Source organism: Uloborus diversus, chromosome 4 (genome assembly GCF_026930045.1).
Source record: "Uloborus diversus isolate 005 chromosome 4, Udiv.v.3.1, whole genome shotgun sequence".
Taxonomy (NCBI): Eukaryota; Metazoa; Arthropoda; class Arachnida; order Araneae; family Uloboridae; genus Uloborus; species Uloborus diversus.
In genome coordinates, this window is record NC_072734.1 from 87,009,397 (window position 1) to 87,025,445 (window position 16,049).

Sequence of the window (16,049 nt, forward strand, 5' to 3'; positions counted from 1 at the left end):
TGTTTTAACTTGTTTGATTTTGGATGATGAAGATTTTTTTCAAATGATATAAAACATGGGTATTTATGTAATAGAAGATACACCCTTCTTTTCAGTTTAATATGAAAAACGTTTCGTTACTTTTGATAATGATTAGGAATTGAATGGTATATGTAACAAAAAACTTTCATAAAACACACAATTAAAACCTCTAAGCAATGAATAAAAAACTTGTACTGACTGCTTTTAATACAATATTCTAAATTTTTCTTCATTGTATAATGGCGTATTTATATTTTTTAAAGTACTATAAATGCAGGAACAGGCAACAAGTAAACGAGAAAATTTTCATTTTTGAAATGGTTCTCATTCTAAGGATATTTTCCAGGAGAAAGTTTCATAATATCCATGGGGATAAATTCTGAGGAGTTACAAAGTAATTTCCCAGAAAATGCTTTACATTTTAACAACATTTAGTGAATTCACGGATGACCGACTTAAGTTAACGTCGCAGCTTGCGATATATTTAATAAATTTTCCTCGGCATTTGACTTCCAAAACTTGTTTCAAACGGTACATAAATTTTTGAGCTAATAAATCTGCATTGAACTATAAATCTATCTAATTACCAAATATAATTGACACTTAAAATGTTAAAATTGTTAATTAAATATGTTTAAGACCCTAAATGTATACTCTTTCTTTTATAGGAGGACATAAGAAATCAAAATTTCTAGAAAATGAAAATAGCTTCGCATCTGATTTTGTCTGACATTTTCAGTTGATCAATTTTTTATGAAAGTAACAGCTATGATCAACTTGTGATGTTTCAAAATTTACTCTGCAGTTAAAGGAAGTACTATGTACTAGAAGTTTTTGACGTGATTGGAATTGGAAACTGACGCAATGTTTTACTGACTCTTGAGAAAACAGAATATAAATGGATTCATTTCAAGACACTTCATCAGTCTAAACTGAAAAAAAATGAACATGTCTAATCTAACCATCCCACCAAACTACATATCTGATTTGGATTGGGATTGCTATTACGCATCAAACGAAAGCGATGCCAATATGACAGGTTGTATGTTTAACAATGTTGATGACTTTAGTGACCAGAAGGATCCCGCGTACTACTCTATGAAATACCAAATAGTAGGCACTTTCTTCCAAGGGATAGTTCTCATAGTTGGAATTCTCGGCAACATAATGGTTGTGATAGTGGTTACCCGTACTCGAAGCATGCATACTCCAACAAACTGCTACTTAGTCAGTCTGTCCATTGCCGATTTTATGACCTTGCTGGCTTCTGTACCAAATGAGATACTTGCCTACTATCTGCTGGGAGACGAATGGATATGGGGCAGGGTAGGATGTGCCCTCTTCATATATCTGCAATACTTGGGTATCAATGTATCGTCGTTATCCATAACAGCTTTTACGGTGGAGCGATATATCGCAATTTGCCATCCGATGCGGGCACAAATAGTCTGCACAGTGAGTCGTGCGAAAAAGATTATTGTGGGAGCATGGATCTTTGCCTGTCTTTACTGTTCCCCATGGCTGTTTCTGACGAAGATAAAACCACTCAAATACAAAGGCATGGAGGTTCGAGAAACATGTACTTTTGCATTGTCTCGTGAAAATTATTTGGGATATTTCTTCACAGATTTGGTTCTCTTCTACATTTTACCGCTACTGCTGTCGATGGTGTTGTACGGGCTGATTGCAAGGGTCCTCTTCTCGAGAGATATACAGAAGTCTGGATCAGATGGAAATGCTAATGGAATGGTTTCTCCACACGAGTCAAAAAAGTCTTGTTCTAACAATGGAACAAGTGCCAGAGCACAGGTACGTAAATTTTCAGTTTAAATAATTATCTTCAAAGACAAATCAATTGAACTATGACTTACTTATTGTACTGTTACCGCACATTTACTGTGACGTTTGTTTTTTAAAATTAAGGTTTTTTTTTATAGGTATAGAACTTTAGATTTAAAATAAACACCGTTAAATGACATAAATCGCCATGAATTTGGCTTTACTCGAAAGATGATTCTTTGCCATTTTTATTTAAATGTGATTTATGGTATATGGCCACTTCGGCTGGCTTGGAGAACGTCTAATCGGGAAGTCCAATTTTCTATCACTTTTTGCAGCAATGGGAGCCGTGTGTGAGTGATATGTGGTGAATGTTCTTGTCCAGGGCCCAAGGCGTCAATCGTCTGTGGCTTATCGGTGTAGACCTGAGACTTCACACTACCCCACAAAAAATAGTCCAGCGTAGTTAAATCGCATGATCTCGCATACCAATTCACGGGTCCATTAAGCGAAATTATTCGTTTACCGAAAGTTTCTTTCAATAAATCAATTGTGACACGCGCTGTGTGGCGTGTTGCACCGTCCTGTTGCCTATTTATGATGAAATGGCAAACCAAACTAAACACAAAACAAGTGTCAACTATCAAAATGGCCCACAGATCAAACAGTGTTCCCGACTTAAAGTTCTATACCTCTAAAAAAACACCCTTTACCAATTTCGCGCTTCTTTTTAAACTTTTCCTTTAAAAATTTTTTCTTATTTTTATTTTTTTTTTTAATTTTACATTGAGATGAAGAACTGATTTATTTATCCAAAAGTCAAAGATTGAAATTTTAGCTAGCAGAACTAAACTTTTTCTTATGAAACAGATCTTACAGGTGTGGCTAAATGGTAGGTCACTAAACGATTTTTAGTTAATCTGAAGAAGGTATTGTCCGACACCTACTGCTTTCTCAGCTATAAATGTTTGCATTTTCTTGAGCAAAAATAACAACAAATACGAATTATTCCTTCATATTTTCACATTGAAGATTCTTTAAGATTTTCTTTGAGGATACACACTTTATTTCATGACATCCAACTGAAAAAGTCTTAAATTTTTCTTTTGAATTTCTATACATTTTATTCAATACGCATGAACGAAAATAATGATTTTTGTGACATAAAATGTTTTACAAATAAATAAATAAATAATGACATTGAGTAAAAGTTTTAGTAAAAGTCCTAACTACTTCTAAATGTGCGAAATAAATAAATAAATAAAAAGGATTTTAAAAAATTCTTAACTTAGCGAGGAAAATTCGTAACTTGATTGAAAAGAGTAGCTAAGAACAAATGCAAACGATAAATTCAAAAGTCTTTTTCGACGACAAGACGACGATTTAAACGAACTAATTAACTTCGAAAGCAGAAAGATGTCTCTTCCTATTGTTAAAATGTAGCAGCCAGTAATTGTGGAAATTTCGAAAAGAAAGGAATATTTTCATTTGCTTAATGTGTTCACTGAAACAATTCCTAAATGGTATAATTTTATTTGTCTCGGGACTCATTTTCTGAAAGTATAGCGTTTTCATCTCTCGGCGTCTAATGAATGTAATTAAATGCATAGTAGTTTTGTTTTTAAAAAATTATAATAATACCGCCAAAAAGGACAACTGAAATCTGATTTAACTACGATGATTTACAGAAAAGTAATTTGTTTGTGTGAATTATGTCAAATACAAAAATAATTTTTACGACATTTTTTAAATCAATTTTAAATTAAAACTCGACTTTTAAAGTATTAATCTCACTCTATTTATGTCTTCATCCCAAGAAAAAAAAGTTTGTATGTGAGTTAAAAATTAATTTAAAATTAAAAATTTATTTGAATGGTTTGCTATTATAACGTGAACTATTATCTAATATCATTACTATTCTTAAAATTACCAGTTTTGAGACCATGCTATAGTTAGCTTAGTGCCATGTCGCTATAGTTAGTGAAACTGAATGCATCTTAATCTAGAATCTTTTAAAATCATATCCTAAATGCTAAAATATTTAATGGCTTAAAGTTCTAAGTTTTTCCCACTTTATCCCCTAACACCATAATGGGGTGTTTCCTTCAGTCAAATGTTAGTTTTAGTCACTAAAAATGATAGAACAAGCAAAAAAAAAAAAAAAAAAAGCATGGAGCCAGAAAAAAATTATTTTTCCAACAGTTATTTTTTATTTAATCTTTTAATGCTTCCGAGTTTGGAAAATAAGCCTGGTCTTTATGACGTCACAGAGGATGTTCTTTGATGCGTTATCCCATTGGCAAACTGAATGTTTACGCTTTGCTGTCAACTGCGTTGCCAGTACATCAAAGTAAAGAAGCGAATTAAATACATCCAAACCTGTTTTTATGCGGCCTTTTTTATGTGATTTTTTCTTTTTTGCGATTTTTTTTTGTGCAGCATATTAAAACTTCAATCAGATTGGGCTTTAATAGAAGAAATTGTTTTTAAAACGAGTGCGAGGTAGTATCTTCAAGTGACGACATAGGCTCTCCGATGGGAAGTCACGGTGACCTCTCAAAAATTTCCTTATTCGGGAAATCTTTACCACTCGGCAAAAATTATCATCACTTGAAATACACTGCCAGCTCAGTCATTTCAGCCGAGGACTGGAGTAAAGCAATTTCACTGCAGTCCTCGGCTGGTATGACTGAGCTGGCGGTGTATTTCATGTATTTAAGCCTTAGCCTTGGCTATAAGGTGGTAGCTTACTGAAAGTATCAACACTTGGTTTATTTGATTTCGTTTGAAGATTATTTCGTAAGTTTTTGAGTTATTTTCTGTGTGAGACTTCTTTTTATGAGGTCCTCTATCGACCGCATAAAAGAAATATTTTTTACTGCGTTGCGAAAACAACTTTTTAAAGCTGCTTGTGAAGTTTCGAATAATTTTTTTTATGCGATCTCTATCAACCGCATGAAAACAGGTTTGGGTGTATTGCGCTCTACGCTTGCTGTTAACCGCGTTGCAAGTACATGTGAATAATTAAGCGAATTAAATATTGCTCTTTGAGCTAATGACATCAGTGAATGGCATTTCATCACTTGTGATGCTATGTGCAGATGCATAAAAAATGAAATTGAATCTGCCACCGATTAAAATAATTGTTAAAAAATAGTAAATTTTGTCAAATAATTTTAAAAATGGTTACATTCAATGTTTTTAAGCATTGGAAAGAAAGGAAAGATATTTTTTTTAAATTTCGTAAACGACCCAATTCTTTCAGAAACTGTGGGAAAATAAAACTCTTGAAGAGTTCGTAGCTATAAATCATTCATTCATGAGATTTTCCCCATGTTCTTTATTAAATGGATGCCAGATAATAACAGCAGATAACTAATGTACACTCATTATTTTTACACTCAATACTGTCAAAAACCAAACTACGACATCATTTGGTGATATCGATCAACGATTTATCAATGAAATAAAATGAAAGCTACCACTAAAGCTAGTTTCAAAAATAATGTATACAAGGTTTTACGATCAATAAAAGATGTACTCGAAATAAATAAATCGATTGATTTTGAAATATTTGTATTGTTCTTGAAGGCGTCTTTAGCAAGTTTAATTCGTATAATATAAATGAAACATAGTACATTAATCCTGAAGCACTGCATAGATGAAAAGAACATTACCATCATTTTTTTCTGAACATTCATGTGCTGAACATTCACATGTGAAAAGAGAAAGTTATTAAAATCTAGAAAAAAGTTTAAAAAATATTTCAACAATATTTTACTCAAAAATATTTTATTTTATATTATTATTTATCACAATCTAAGCGAAATGTATATTATACGCAAAAAGTTCTCAAACTTAAAACAGCACCTAATTTTTTTGTTAAATACTAATACACAACTGTTAAATAATATTCCAATTTTTAAAATAATATTCCAAATTTAGCGAGGCAACAACTAGCAGTTATACTCTAAACATTTTAATATTCATCTAAATTTCGATAATTTTGATATTGAATGTAATTTTGAAGTTGAGTAATATAAATGTTTTGTTGTGTTAAATGAAAAAAAAATCGCTTTGTATCTGGTCTTAACGCGTGTTTTTCAGTTTTTATGAGATTTGTTTTTGCACTAGTTTAATACTAATAAATATCTATTTCACATGATTTTTAAGAGGTAAAACTATTTAAAAGTCTAAATTAATACCATTCAAAATTCATGCACATGTACTTAGTCTTGCAGAATAATTCTTAGCATTTTTTGCATACTTTCATTAAATGATGAATACTTTAATAACTTAATGGAGTTGTTTATATAGTTTATAAAATTAAAATGTAAGAAAATATTTTCTAACGAACATGATATTAGGGAATAAATGTATTTCACATGCTCGCTATCTTCCTCTGGAAAAATTGCCATCTATTATTCATAAATTTCATGCTAAAAAGGAATCAATTATTTTTCACCCGAAGAAACCTATGCAGATAGTGAGCAATCTAGGGAAATTTAAATGACTGCTCACTCGGTCTATATTACTAAACTCTGCAAAAAGTCAACTTGATATTTAGAAGAAACTAACCATAATAGTCTATTTAAAATGCATAAGAATGACCAAATCCAAAATTTCGAAATTGGTTACCAAATACAATAATTACAAATACAAATTTGTATTTATGTGGTACTCTTGTTAGAGGTAAAAGGCGTCCCAAAGTTAAAGCGAGATTTAAATTTGCGGCAATTTTTTCAGTAAATTGTTGGTAACCCTGAAAAAAGAACAGCTGACAGCTGAGAGTTAAGGATAATTAAAAATGGAGCGTTATACGATACAATGACGTGTTTCCATTATTGAATATTTTTTCCAAATGTAATGAAAGTTGAGGCTTGTCAAGCAATTACTGCTATTCGCTCTCGATATCGTCACACGGTAATGCACGAAAAAGTGTGGGCTTGTTGACATAGACCTTTGACTTCAAATAACCCCATAGGAAGAAATCTAATGATGTTAAATCACACAATCTAGGGTACCAATTCTGATCACCGAAACGACAGAGTACATGACCAGGTAACGCCGAATGCAGTCAGTTGAATTGTTTCACTGGCTGTATGATGGCATAACACTCCATTTTTACTATCCCTAAACTCTCAGCTGTCAGATTTTTTTTTCACGTTGGCCAACAATTTAAGGCAAACGAGCTGATGTGTGCATCACATGACTTCCTTTTACACCAATTTAATGCTATTTCCCTATTATTGCAATTTTAATGGGATTCTCTCTCTAACTCTTTAAATATCACTAGCAATGGCCACATTGAAAGCAGATTTAAAAAAAAAAAAAAATCGCCAAATTTTTCGCCAAGTTGGCGACAAAACTTGGCAACCAAAAGACTGGCGATATATCGCCAAGTGACCGCCAAATTATAACACCACTTGAGTTTGCATCGAAATTAACAATGATTTCCCCCCAAAAAGGTGCAAAAGACCCCTTTAGAAACACCCGAATGCAACCAAAATAGGAGGTGCACAACTAGACCCCACTACGAGTCTATGTACCAAATTTCAACTTTCTAGGACATACCATTTTTGAGTTATGCGAGATACATACGCACATACGCACATACGCACATACGCACATACACACATACGCACATACATACAGACGTCACGAGAAAAGTCGTTGTAATTACCTCGGTGATGGTCAAAATGGATATTTCGCGTGTCTATACATTCTTAGGCACTTTTCCGCATGTGGTCGAATCGAAAAAAAAACTCAACATTCATTTGGGGGTGAGCAAAATGGAAATTAAGGGCGATTTTTGAGTGAAAATTTTTTCGCGAATACAATACTTCCTTTTTTGTAAAAGGAAGTAAAAAGGTGTCAAATTCAAATCTTGCGTTAGCTTTAGGACACCCTTTACATCACTGTTAAAGTCACATCCATTACAGCCGTTGGGCTTCTGGGGCGGACGTGGTTAATTGGGCGAATTTATTTCGTTAAGTTTCCATTCTTTAACACGAATAGCTCAGAAACATTAATCTTGGGTAATTTATATGGACAACTTAACCATATACGTAGCACGGATATGGCATTAATTATTTTTCATAATTATATTTTCTTTAATCATTGCAATATTCCTTACTATTACTGGCAGATGTAACAAAAGCTCGACAATTCTTACTTCTGGGAGTTGAGCTTAATTTTCACCATATCTCAGTATAATTAATTCTAGTTGAAGATAATTGAGATTTATTTTTTTGTAACTTGAGCTAGAAAAAGTCACAAGGAGCAAGTCTTTTGGCAATGGGCTTAAAAAATAAAGATAATTGAAACATTCATTACAATGAATGCCCTTATCGATCGCAGAATTCGGTCTTCTAAAAAAAAGGCTTGTTTATTGCTTAACAGGATTAGTCAAATATAGATCTCGAAAAAAAAGAGAAGCTGTTTGGAATATTTTGATTTTTTCAGAAAACTTTTCTGAAGATTATTGTTACTGCTTATTAACTCTGCTTCGTGCACGAGAATTACTTGAAACGTTTTCCAAAATTATTGATGCAGACAACCACGTCTAACTTTTATGCAAATGTGATGTTTTTTAATTTTAATTGAGAATATTTTCACTTTTACATATTTTGGAATTACTAGAAATCGATATTTCATTGGAGCTGGATAATATTTCAACGTTGTTTGCAAATTTCATTAGGGTGAATATTTTTACTAGTTTTCTAGAATCATAAACTTGGCTGCTTTTTTTCAGTCTTTCAAGGTGTCAAAATTAGTTTGCTTTCACATTTCTTATTTAAAATCTTAATAAACCCTATGTGTATTCTTGTCGAAAGACTATGACGCTTAACCATATTAATTCGAAAATTGAGAAACATAACCATGATATTCATGACTACCCAAGAAAGTTCTCTTCAAATTGTTTAAGAAACAAAAATAAGAGTTAGACAACAAAACGTGAAAAGCCTGCGTTTAAACAATAATAACCTGAAATTTCTAATTCTTTATAGTATACTGTTTGTTCTTGAAAGCAAAGAGTAGCACTTGGGCTAGATTCTATTTTTAAAAGGGGCGATAGTTTGAAGATGAGCACTTTCCGCTCGCACTTGCTTGCTTTCGACGCTACTTTGGAAGAACTGCTGAACACGTCATTCTGTACTTTTTACTTCCGGCTTTCCCTTCCTCCTTATTTTGGTAAGATCAGAGCAGACCTGACGCATGCGCAAATTGGCGAAAGGTCTCAGCTAGCAAAAACAGACAGAACTCATTTGCTATTTCACTACTTTTGTAAATCACTTCGCATAGTAGCAAATTTGAGTACAAGTATAATTAAAGTAAGTTAAATAGTGTTTAGATAACTCAAGATGAACACTATTGTATAAGGAATAGCAGAGTAAATCTTATTTAATATCTAACCTACACATAGAATAACAAGCAATATCCGTTCTTATTATAGTTCACATTTAAATTTTACGTTTGTAATTTCTTTTAAAATGTATCAAAAATCCTAGGAAAACAATTGAAAAGAAATAGGAAGTAGTATATAAATCTAACAACAGATAGAAAGAATACTTCTGGCTAGATACTTTTTAATCTTACAACCTTGAAGTACAAAATTAGATTCCTCAAAACGCTGAGCGTCGCAGTTTTGAAATAAAGCACCAAGCTTTCAATAAGTGGCAAACGCTGGAGAAAACTTTCATTAAAAACAGAGAGCCAAAGATTGAAAATTTGATATTTTTATTTTCAAGGAGCAACAATAATAAATTTTGACGTATAGTGAAATTCATACGTAGTGTGTAATGTTGCTCATCTAGAATCGTGTCTTTTGATTTTTCGATACTCTGAATTCGATAATACATATTCTAGTACTTATGATAGGTATCTAAGGTATTTATGATAGATTTCTGAAAACACATAATGAACGAAATCTGCAAGAATCCTTGGTCTTTCTGATAATATTTTAAGAATTGTTGTCACGTTATCGTTTGCGATCATATAGAAGTAGAATTAAATTATGTGAACGAAAAGCAAGGAGGACAGTATATGAGGTGTCCTTAATTTTCACTAAACGAAATAAATAATGAAAAATGTATATTAAAGTTGTGCTTGAAGTTCTAAAGAAGAAAAAAGCACACGTCTTTGAATAAAATAGGTAGTGCCAGGTGCCTTTTGGATCTCATCACTTTGGATACAGGTGTCCCAAGTATAACACGGTTAATTCGTTTCGTGTAGTATCGAAACCGTGTTATACGAAACTTTTTTAAAAATAACATTTTTACTTATTTTAAATACGAATTATGTATGTGCATGAGAAAAATCAGGTTAAGATGTATTGTGTTATATCGAAACCGTGTTATACGAGACTTAGAAATAATGTAAATCAAGGGATGTGTACCGTGTTTTATATAAACTTAATTTCGCAAAAATAAAGTAAAAACTGATGAGAGTTATCAACCGTCAACAGAATGTATTAAACAAAAATGAAATTCCATCTTTTTAAAATATAAGATTCGAGTTATAACAAAGCCATGAAGTATTAAATTCAAGTTCCGAACCGTGTAATATCGAAACCGTGTTATAATAATCGCAGATGTGGTACCGTGTAATATTGAAACCGTGTTATAATAATCGCAGATGTGGTACCGTGTAATATCGAAACCGTGTTATAATAATCGCAGATGTGGTACCGTGTAATATCGAAACCGTGTTGTAGAAGTACCGTGTTATACGAGGGACGCCTGTATCTGCAAACTCTGTTTCACTATGGTCAAATCGTCTTTCTTGGTCTCAGTTACGTTCTTGAAGCACAGTTCGTTTTGAAAGTTTAACCACGAAAGATCTTAGGCTTTTATACATCAGCTCCCGCTGTCCATTCCTCATAACCAATCTGCAGATAAAATGAATATTTGACACTTAAACATTTTAGAGTAGCTGTTGACAAATCATGATTACATTTCGGATGTTTTTGATGTTCCTTCACTTGTTGAATGGTACTTCCGACGGGAAATAACTACTTCTATAGTCTTCTGAGGTACCGCTGGCTTTAAACGTCGTCCCACCAATATTTCGGCAATTGACAGAAATTTAAATTTTGGAAAGTCAAATTATTCTAACATCGTCGGAATAGGATCCTCTCCTGAAGCTATAACTTTGAGAAAAAAAATCATCATAGTTTCGATTGTTCTTTCAACCGTTTCAGTTACATTATCGTTATCATGAGCAGCGGTTATCAACCAGTGGTCGAATGAACCTGCACCGGTTAGCAGGAAAATTTGACCAGTCCTCAGAGATTTTTGCTCGCCCACGCTAAACACATTTCCTTTCTCAAGAAAAGGAAACAGCGCTATTATATAAAACAAATATCCTATACGACATTTTCTATATGAATTTGATATTTATTTTTAATCCCCGTCACGCAAAAGAAGGTGGTTGTAAGTTTGACGTGTCTGTGTATCTGTGTGCGTGTTTGCTTGTGGTACTTTAGCACCTAAACGGATGGACCGATTTCGAAAAAAAAAATCGAAAGGAGAGTTGATCGAGAGTGTTCTTAGCTAGGTTGAATCTTCGGATGACATTAATTAACAAAGTATTAAACCTCTAAAAAGTTTTTCGCGATTTTTGCAGCGAAAACATAGTTAAAATTTTTAAAATTTAATATCAAAATAAAGATAATTTTTTTCCGCGTCTGACAGAATGTGTTTGGAACTTTTTTGTTTTATAGAATTCGAATTCTAACGTTTTTTACTTCCTTTTACGAAAAAAGGAAGTATTGTATTCGCGAAAAAATTTTCACTCAAAAATCGACCTTAATTTCCATTTTTCTCACCCCCGAATGAATGTTGAGTTTTTTTTTTTTTTTTTTCAAATCGAACACACGTGGATAAGTGCCTAAGAACGTATAGACACACGAAATATCCATTTTGACGATTGTCGAGTTAATTACAACGAGTTTCCTCGTGACGCCTGTATGTACGTATGTATGTGCGAATGTATGTCGCATAACTCAAGAACGGTATGTCCTAAAAAGTTGAAAATTGGTACGTACACTCCTAGTGGGGTCTAGTTATGCACCTCCCCTTTTGTTGCATTCGGGTGCTTCTAAAGGGGTCTTTTGCCCCTTTTTGGGGGCGACAAATTTGGCGATTTTTTTTTAAAATCTGGTTTCCATTAGGCTACTGTTGGTGCTATTTAGAGAGTAAAATATTGAATCACACTAAAATTGCCTATAATGTGAAAATGATATTAAACTGGAGGAAAATGAGGTCATGTGATGCAAACATCAGATCGTTTAAAGCAGATTTTAATAACGGCTAAGCCTTTATTCACGCGATTGGTAACCGAATTTATTATTGGCCAACAAGGAAATAAAACGCAATGATTTAAAATGTTTTTATCTGTTGCCAGTTTCTATTTAATAGAATGCTTGACATTGATTTTTAATAACGTAAGGCTTTTAAATTTTCTCTCTTGATTCTACATTTGCGACACAGTCGGGGGTTTTTGAAATTTTTAATTTTACCGTTGCTTGTTGTACTTTTCTATGATTTTCAGCTATGTTTATTACTTTTTTATAGCTATTACAATTACTTATCTTATTCGTAACATTTAAATATTTTTGTTACAGTTCTCTAACATTAAGTAAAGTTTTATTAAGCATTTTTAGTATACTTGGTATGTTTGCTTTATGTATTTATTTTATTATTGTTATTATCATTATTATTATTATTATTATGTTTCGTGAAAAAGGAAAAACACCGTTAATCGGTTGCAAAATTTGTTTACCTCGTGTTAAAAGTTTTTTTTTTTAAATAATTGTAAATTAAAAATATGAAACATAGAAAAAACGAGCTGATGTGTACATCACATGACTTCGTTTTACATCAACTTAATGTGATTTCCCCATTACTGGCAATTTTAATGTGATTGAATAGTTAACTCTTTAAATATCACCAACAGTGTCCAAACTGAATCCAGATTTAAAAAATAATAAATATTTTTTTTATTAAATCGCCAGATTTTTCGCCAAGTTGGCGACAAAACTTGGTAACAAAAGACTTGCGATATATCGCCAAGTGTCCGCCAAATTATAACACCACTTGAGTTTGCATCGAAATTAACAATGATTTCCCCCCAAAAGGAGCAAAAGACCCTTTTAGAAACACCAGATTGCAACCAAAAGGGGAGGTGCACAACTAGACCCCACTAGGAGTCTACGTACCAAATTTCAACTTTCTAGGACTTACCGTTCTTGCGTTATGCGACATACATACGCACATACGCACATACATGCATACGTACATACGGACGTCACGAGAAAACTCGTTGTAATTAACTCGGGGATTGTCAAAATGGATATTTCGGGGATCTATACGCTCTTAAGCACTTATTCACGTGTGGTTGGGTTGAAAAAAACCCAACATTCATTCAAGGGTGAGCAAAATGGAAATTAAGGCCGATTTTTGAGTAAAATGTTTTTCGTGAATACAATACTTCCTTTTTTGCAAAAAGAAGTAAAAAGGGTAAAAAGCCTCACCGTTTTGCAAAAAATTCACATGTTTTAACAATCTGCAATGCACGTTTTTTTTTTTTGGCAAAAATGATCACTCACTGTAATCACCGCAGTACTTATTGCACAGGAGAGACTAGGTCCAGTTTATACAGGGTTAAGTTAATACTAGGACTTCAATTTGTGTATGAGTCCAAGACTGAGAATTTTATGAAGAAGCAACCAATATAATTATTTGACACACATACGTGGGGGAATCTGTCTTCTTATAAGTAATAACGTTTAAGATATGTGGTTGTGAAGTTTCATTGTATTACATTTCAAAAACCATCATGTTAGCACTGCAGTACCCCATAAAACCAAAAACTAAAAATTTACACTCATGACCGTATCGAATTGATGTACGGTTTATCAATTAACTCGAATTTTAAGACTGCGGATATTTTGAGAGACTCTTGTTTAAAAACAACGCTTTAAAACTTCATTCCGTTGCTTATTACGCCAGCATCAGTTTATTCATTGGTGTAACAACTTGACCCATATTCAGCATAGCTGTTACACTTCGAATTTTCGAGATTTTTTTTAATATGTCAAAAAATATGTTAGTAAAAGTGTTGAAATTACTACTTAATGGAAAATTAGTAATAATGTTACATAAGTTTTATTTTGGTATGTAACATCAATAAAAATAATTTGAAAAAACGAAATGCAAAATCTGCATGAACTGTCTCCTGGCTCCCCTATTGATAATTATTGCCGCGTAACCTCTGATTGTATTGCAAGTACTTGACTTTTTTTATTACTAAATATTATTTTTTCATTATTCAAATTCAGTACTAAATTCTTTTCAAAATAAGTTACTGCGAGTTTTCATTTTTTGAAACGTAATACAATTGAGTCTGCAAAGTCCGACTTTATGTGGTGCGAAAAGCAGCCAGGTATCATGGATCTTTTAAGCGGAATTTGTTCGTCTTGCCGAGGTGTCGTCAGGTGCACCGGATTCGCCAGGTCATGCGAAGTTTGTGCAGCCCTAATGTAATTTGCGCAAATACTCAAAATTAAAAAAAAATAATAAAAAATCCTTCCCCTCCCCAAAATGTCCACACTTTCGTCCTCCACAATATTGCATACGATTGCGACTTTTTCTTGCATTAAACACCCCGCACAGCTTCCGCGATAAAAATGATCTCGTAAATGAGAGAATTCCTGGGAGTAAGTTGGGAAACCAAAACCAGAAGTCGGTTGCATATTGAAAAAAAATATGCTTTCTTCCATCGATGGATTCAAACGAGTCGAGTTCATAACGCATTTATTGTTGTTAATTAACTGATTTACAACAATCCAAAATTGAAATTAACTAACTCGAGTATTTTTCCTTCATCCACTAAATCTTTAACATGACTAAAAATGACAACTTAAATAGAATTTGTTCTTCACTAAGAGTATGACGAAATCGTTTCTCAACATTTTGACAGGTATTAAAGTTTGGGTCAAAACCAAAAAGAGAATATTTTTTTTCTCTTTTCAAAACACCTTACACCTCAAAATGTTCTTATGCTTAGCCTTCGCATTTCCAGAAACATCTTTTACTTTCACAATACTTACAATGTCAGAATTCCTTTTACTGTGCAAAAGAAAAATATCATACACCCGGCTTCAACTCGTTCTTTTGTCCAGTTTTATTTGAATGATTTTATAAGAGATATTTTTCTATTTTCTTCAACTCGGTGACATGTCACTTTGAATTGCGTGTCAATATCTGTTAAAAAAGCAAATATTTTACTTGCACTTGAGATTTATTTTTCTTTCTTTCTTTCTTTTCTTTTCTTTTCTTTTTTTTTGAGAAATTCTGAAAAATGTCGTAAGCGTTTAAAATACATCGTTAAAAATTTTTTCCTGTACAAATAAAAGTAACAGCTAGTTATTCTTTAGAGCAAAACTGTTTCTAAGAAGTAAAATGCTGAACTACAGTATTGTGGCAATTAATTGGGAGACGTTATTTTTTTCGCTTTACCTCACGTAAGCGAACGAATAAGCACTCAAATTCAGCTCGGAGTTCGAATGGCAGTTATTGTCAAACTAGTAGCTGTTTGTACGCATTAAGTAAGTAGCAGGCAAATAAATTCTTCCGCCAAGTGGCTAGAAGTTGCCAGTGTTAGTTGCTCGCTTGTTGTAGGAGTAATTAGAGTCATGGATATCAGCCTTGAAACACGTGCTAAAGTGATTGCACTTAGAGAACACACTTCTAAAACGATAGAAGAAATAGGCAAAATATGTGGAGTGAGTAAATCAAGTGTCGGGAGGATATGGCAGCGGTTTAAAACAACAGAAAATGCTGGAACCAACCGTATTGGAAAATGCGGCCGAAAAAGATCAACTTCGACTCATGAGGACAAAAGTTTACATCGAGTCCATGGTGGCAGCTGGTGTTGACCAAGGAGGATAGAAGAAAGGGGAGACGCTCAACTCAACAAAATCTGAAGCTAAAACCATAACCGGTTTTAACTGGCGCGGAGAAAAAGTCTACCCAAAACATTCAGCTTTGAAGGGCTTTATCCAGGGACGGACTGGCCCTAAACTTTTAATGTGGAAAAAAATTCATGCCGGCCCCATCCAAACAAAGTTTGGATGTAGTTTTCCAAACCTAAAAAGTTTCTAGTGTGTTTTTTCAAAAAAAAAAAAAAAGGTTCCTCTAGCACCCCCTCACTTCTCCCCCCCCCCCCCGCTGAAATACCAAGAT

At 33.1% G+C, this 16,049-nt stretch overlaps 1 protein-coding gene across 1 annotated transcript in view; it reads left to right on the forward strand.

Annotated features, from left to right (window-relative positions):
* Positions 1 to 969: 969 nt before the first annotated feature.
* LOC129220692 (thyrotropin-releasing hormone receptor-like) overlaps positions 970 to 16,049 on the forward strand; it is a 35,863-nt gene continuing 20,783 nt past the window's right edge. Inside the window, exon 1 of the mRNA XM_054855121.1 lies at positions 970 to 1,830. Within this exon, the coding sequence (XP_054711096.1) occupies positions 970 to 1,830 (861 nt within the window). The remainder of the gene's footprint in view (positions 1,831 to 16,049) is intronic.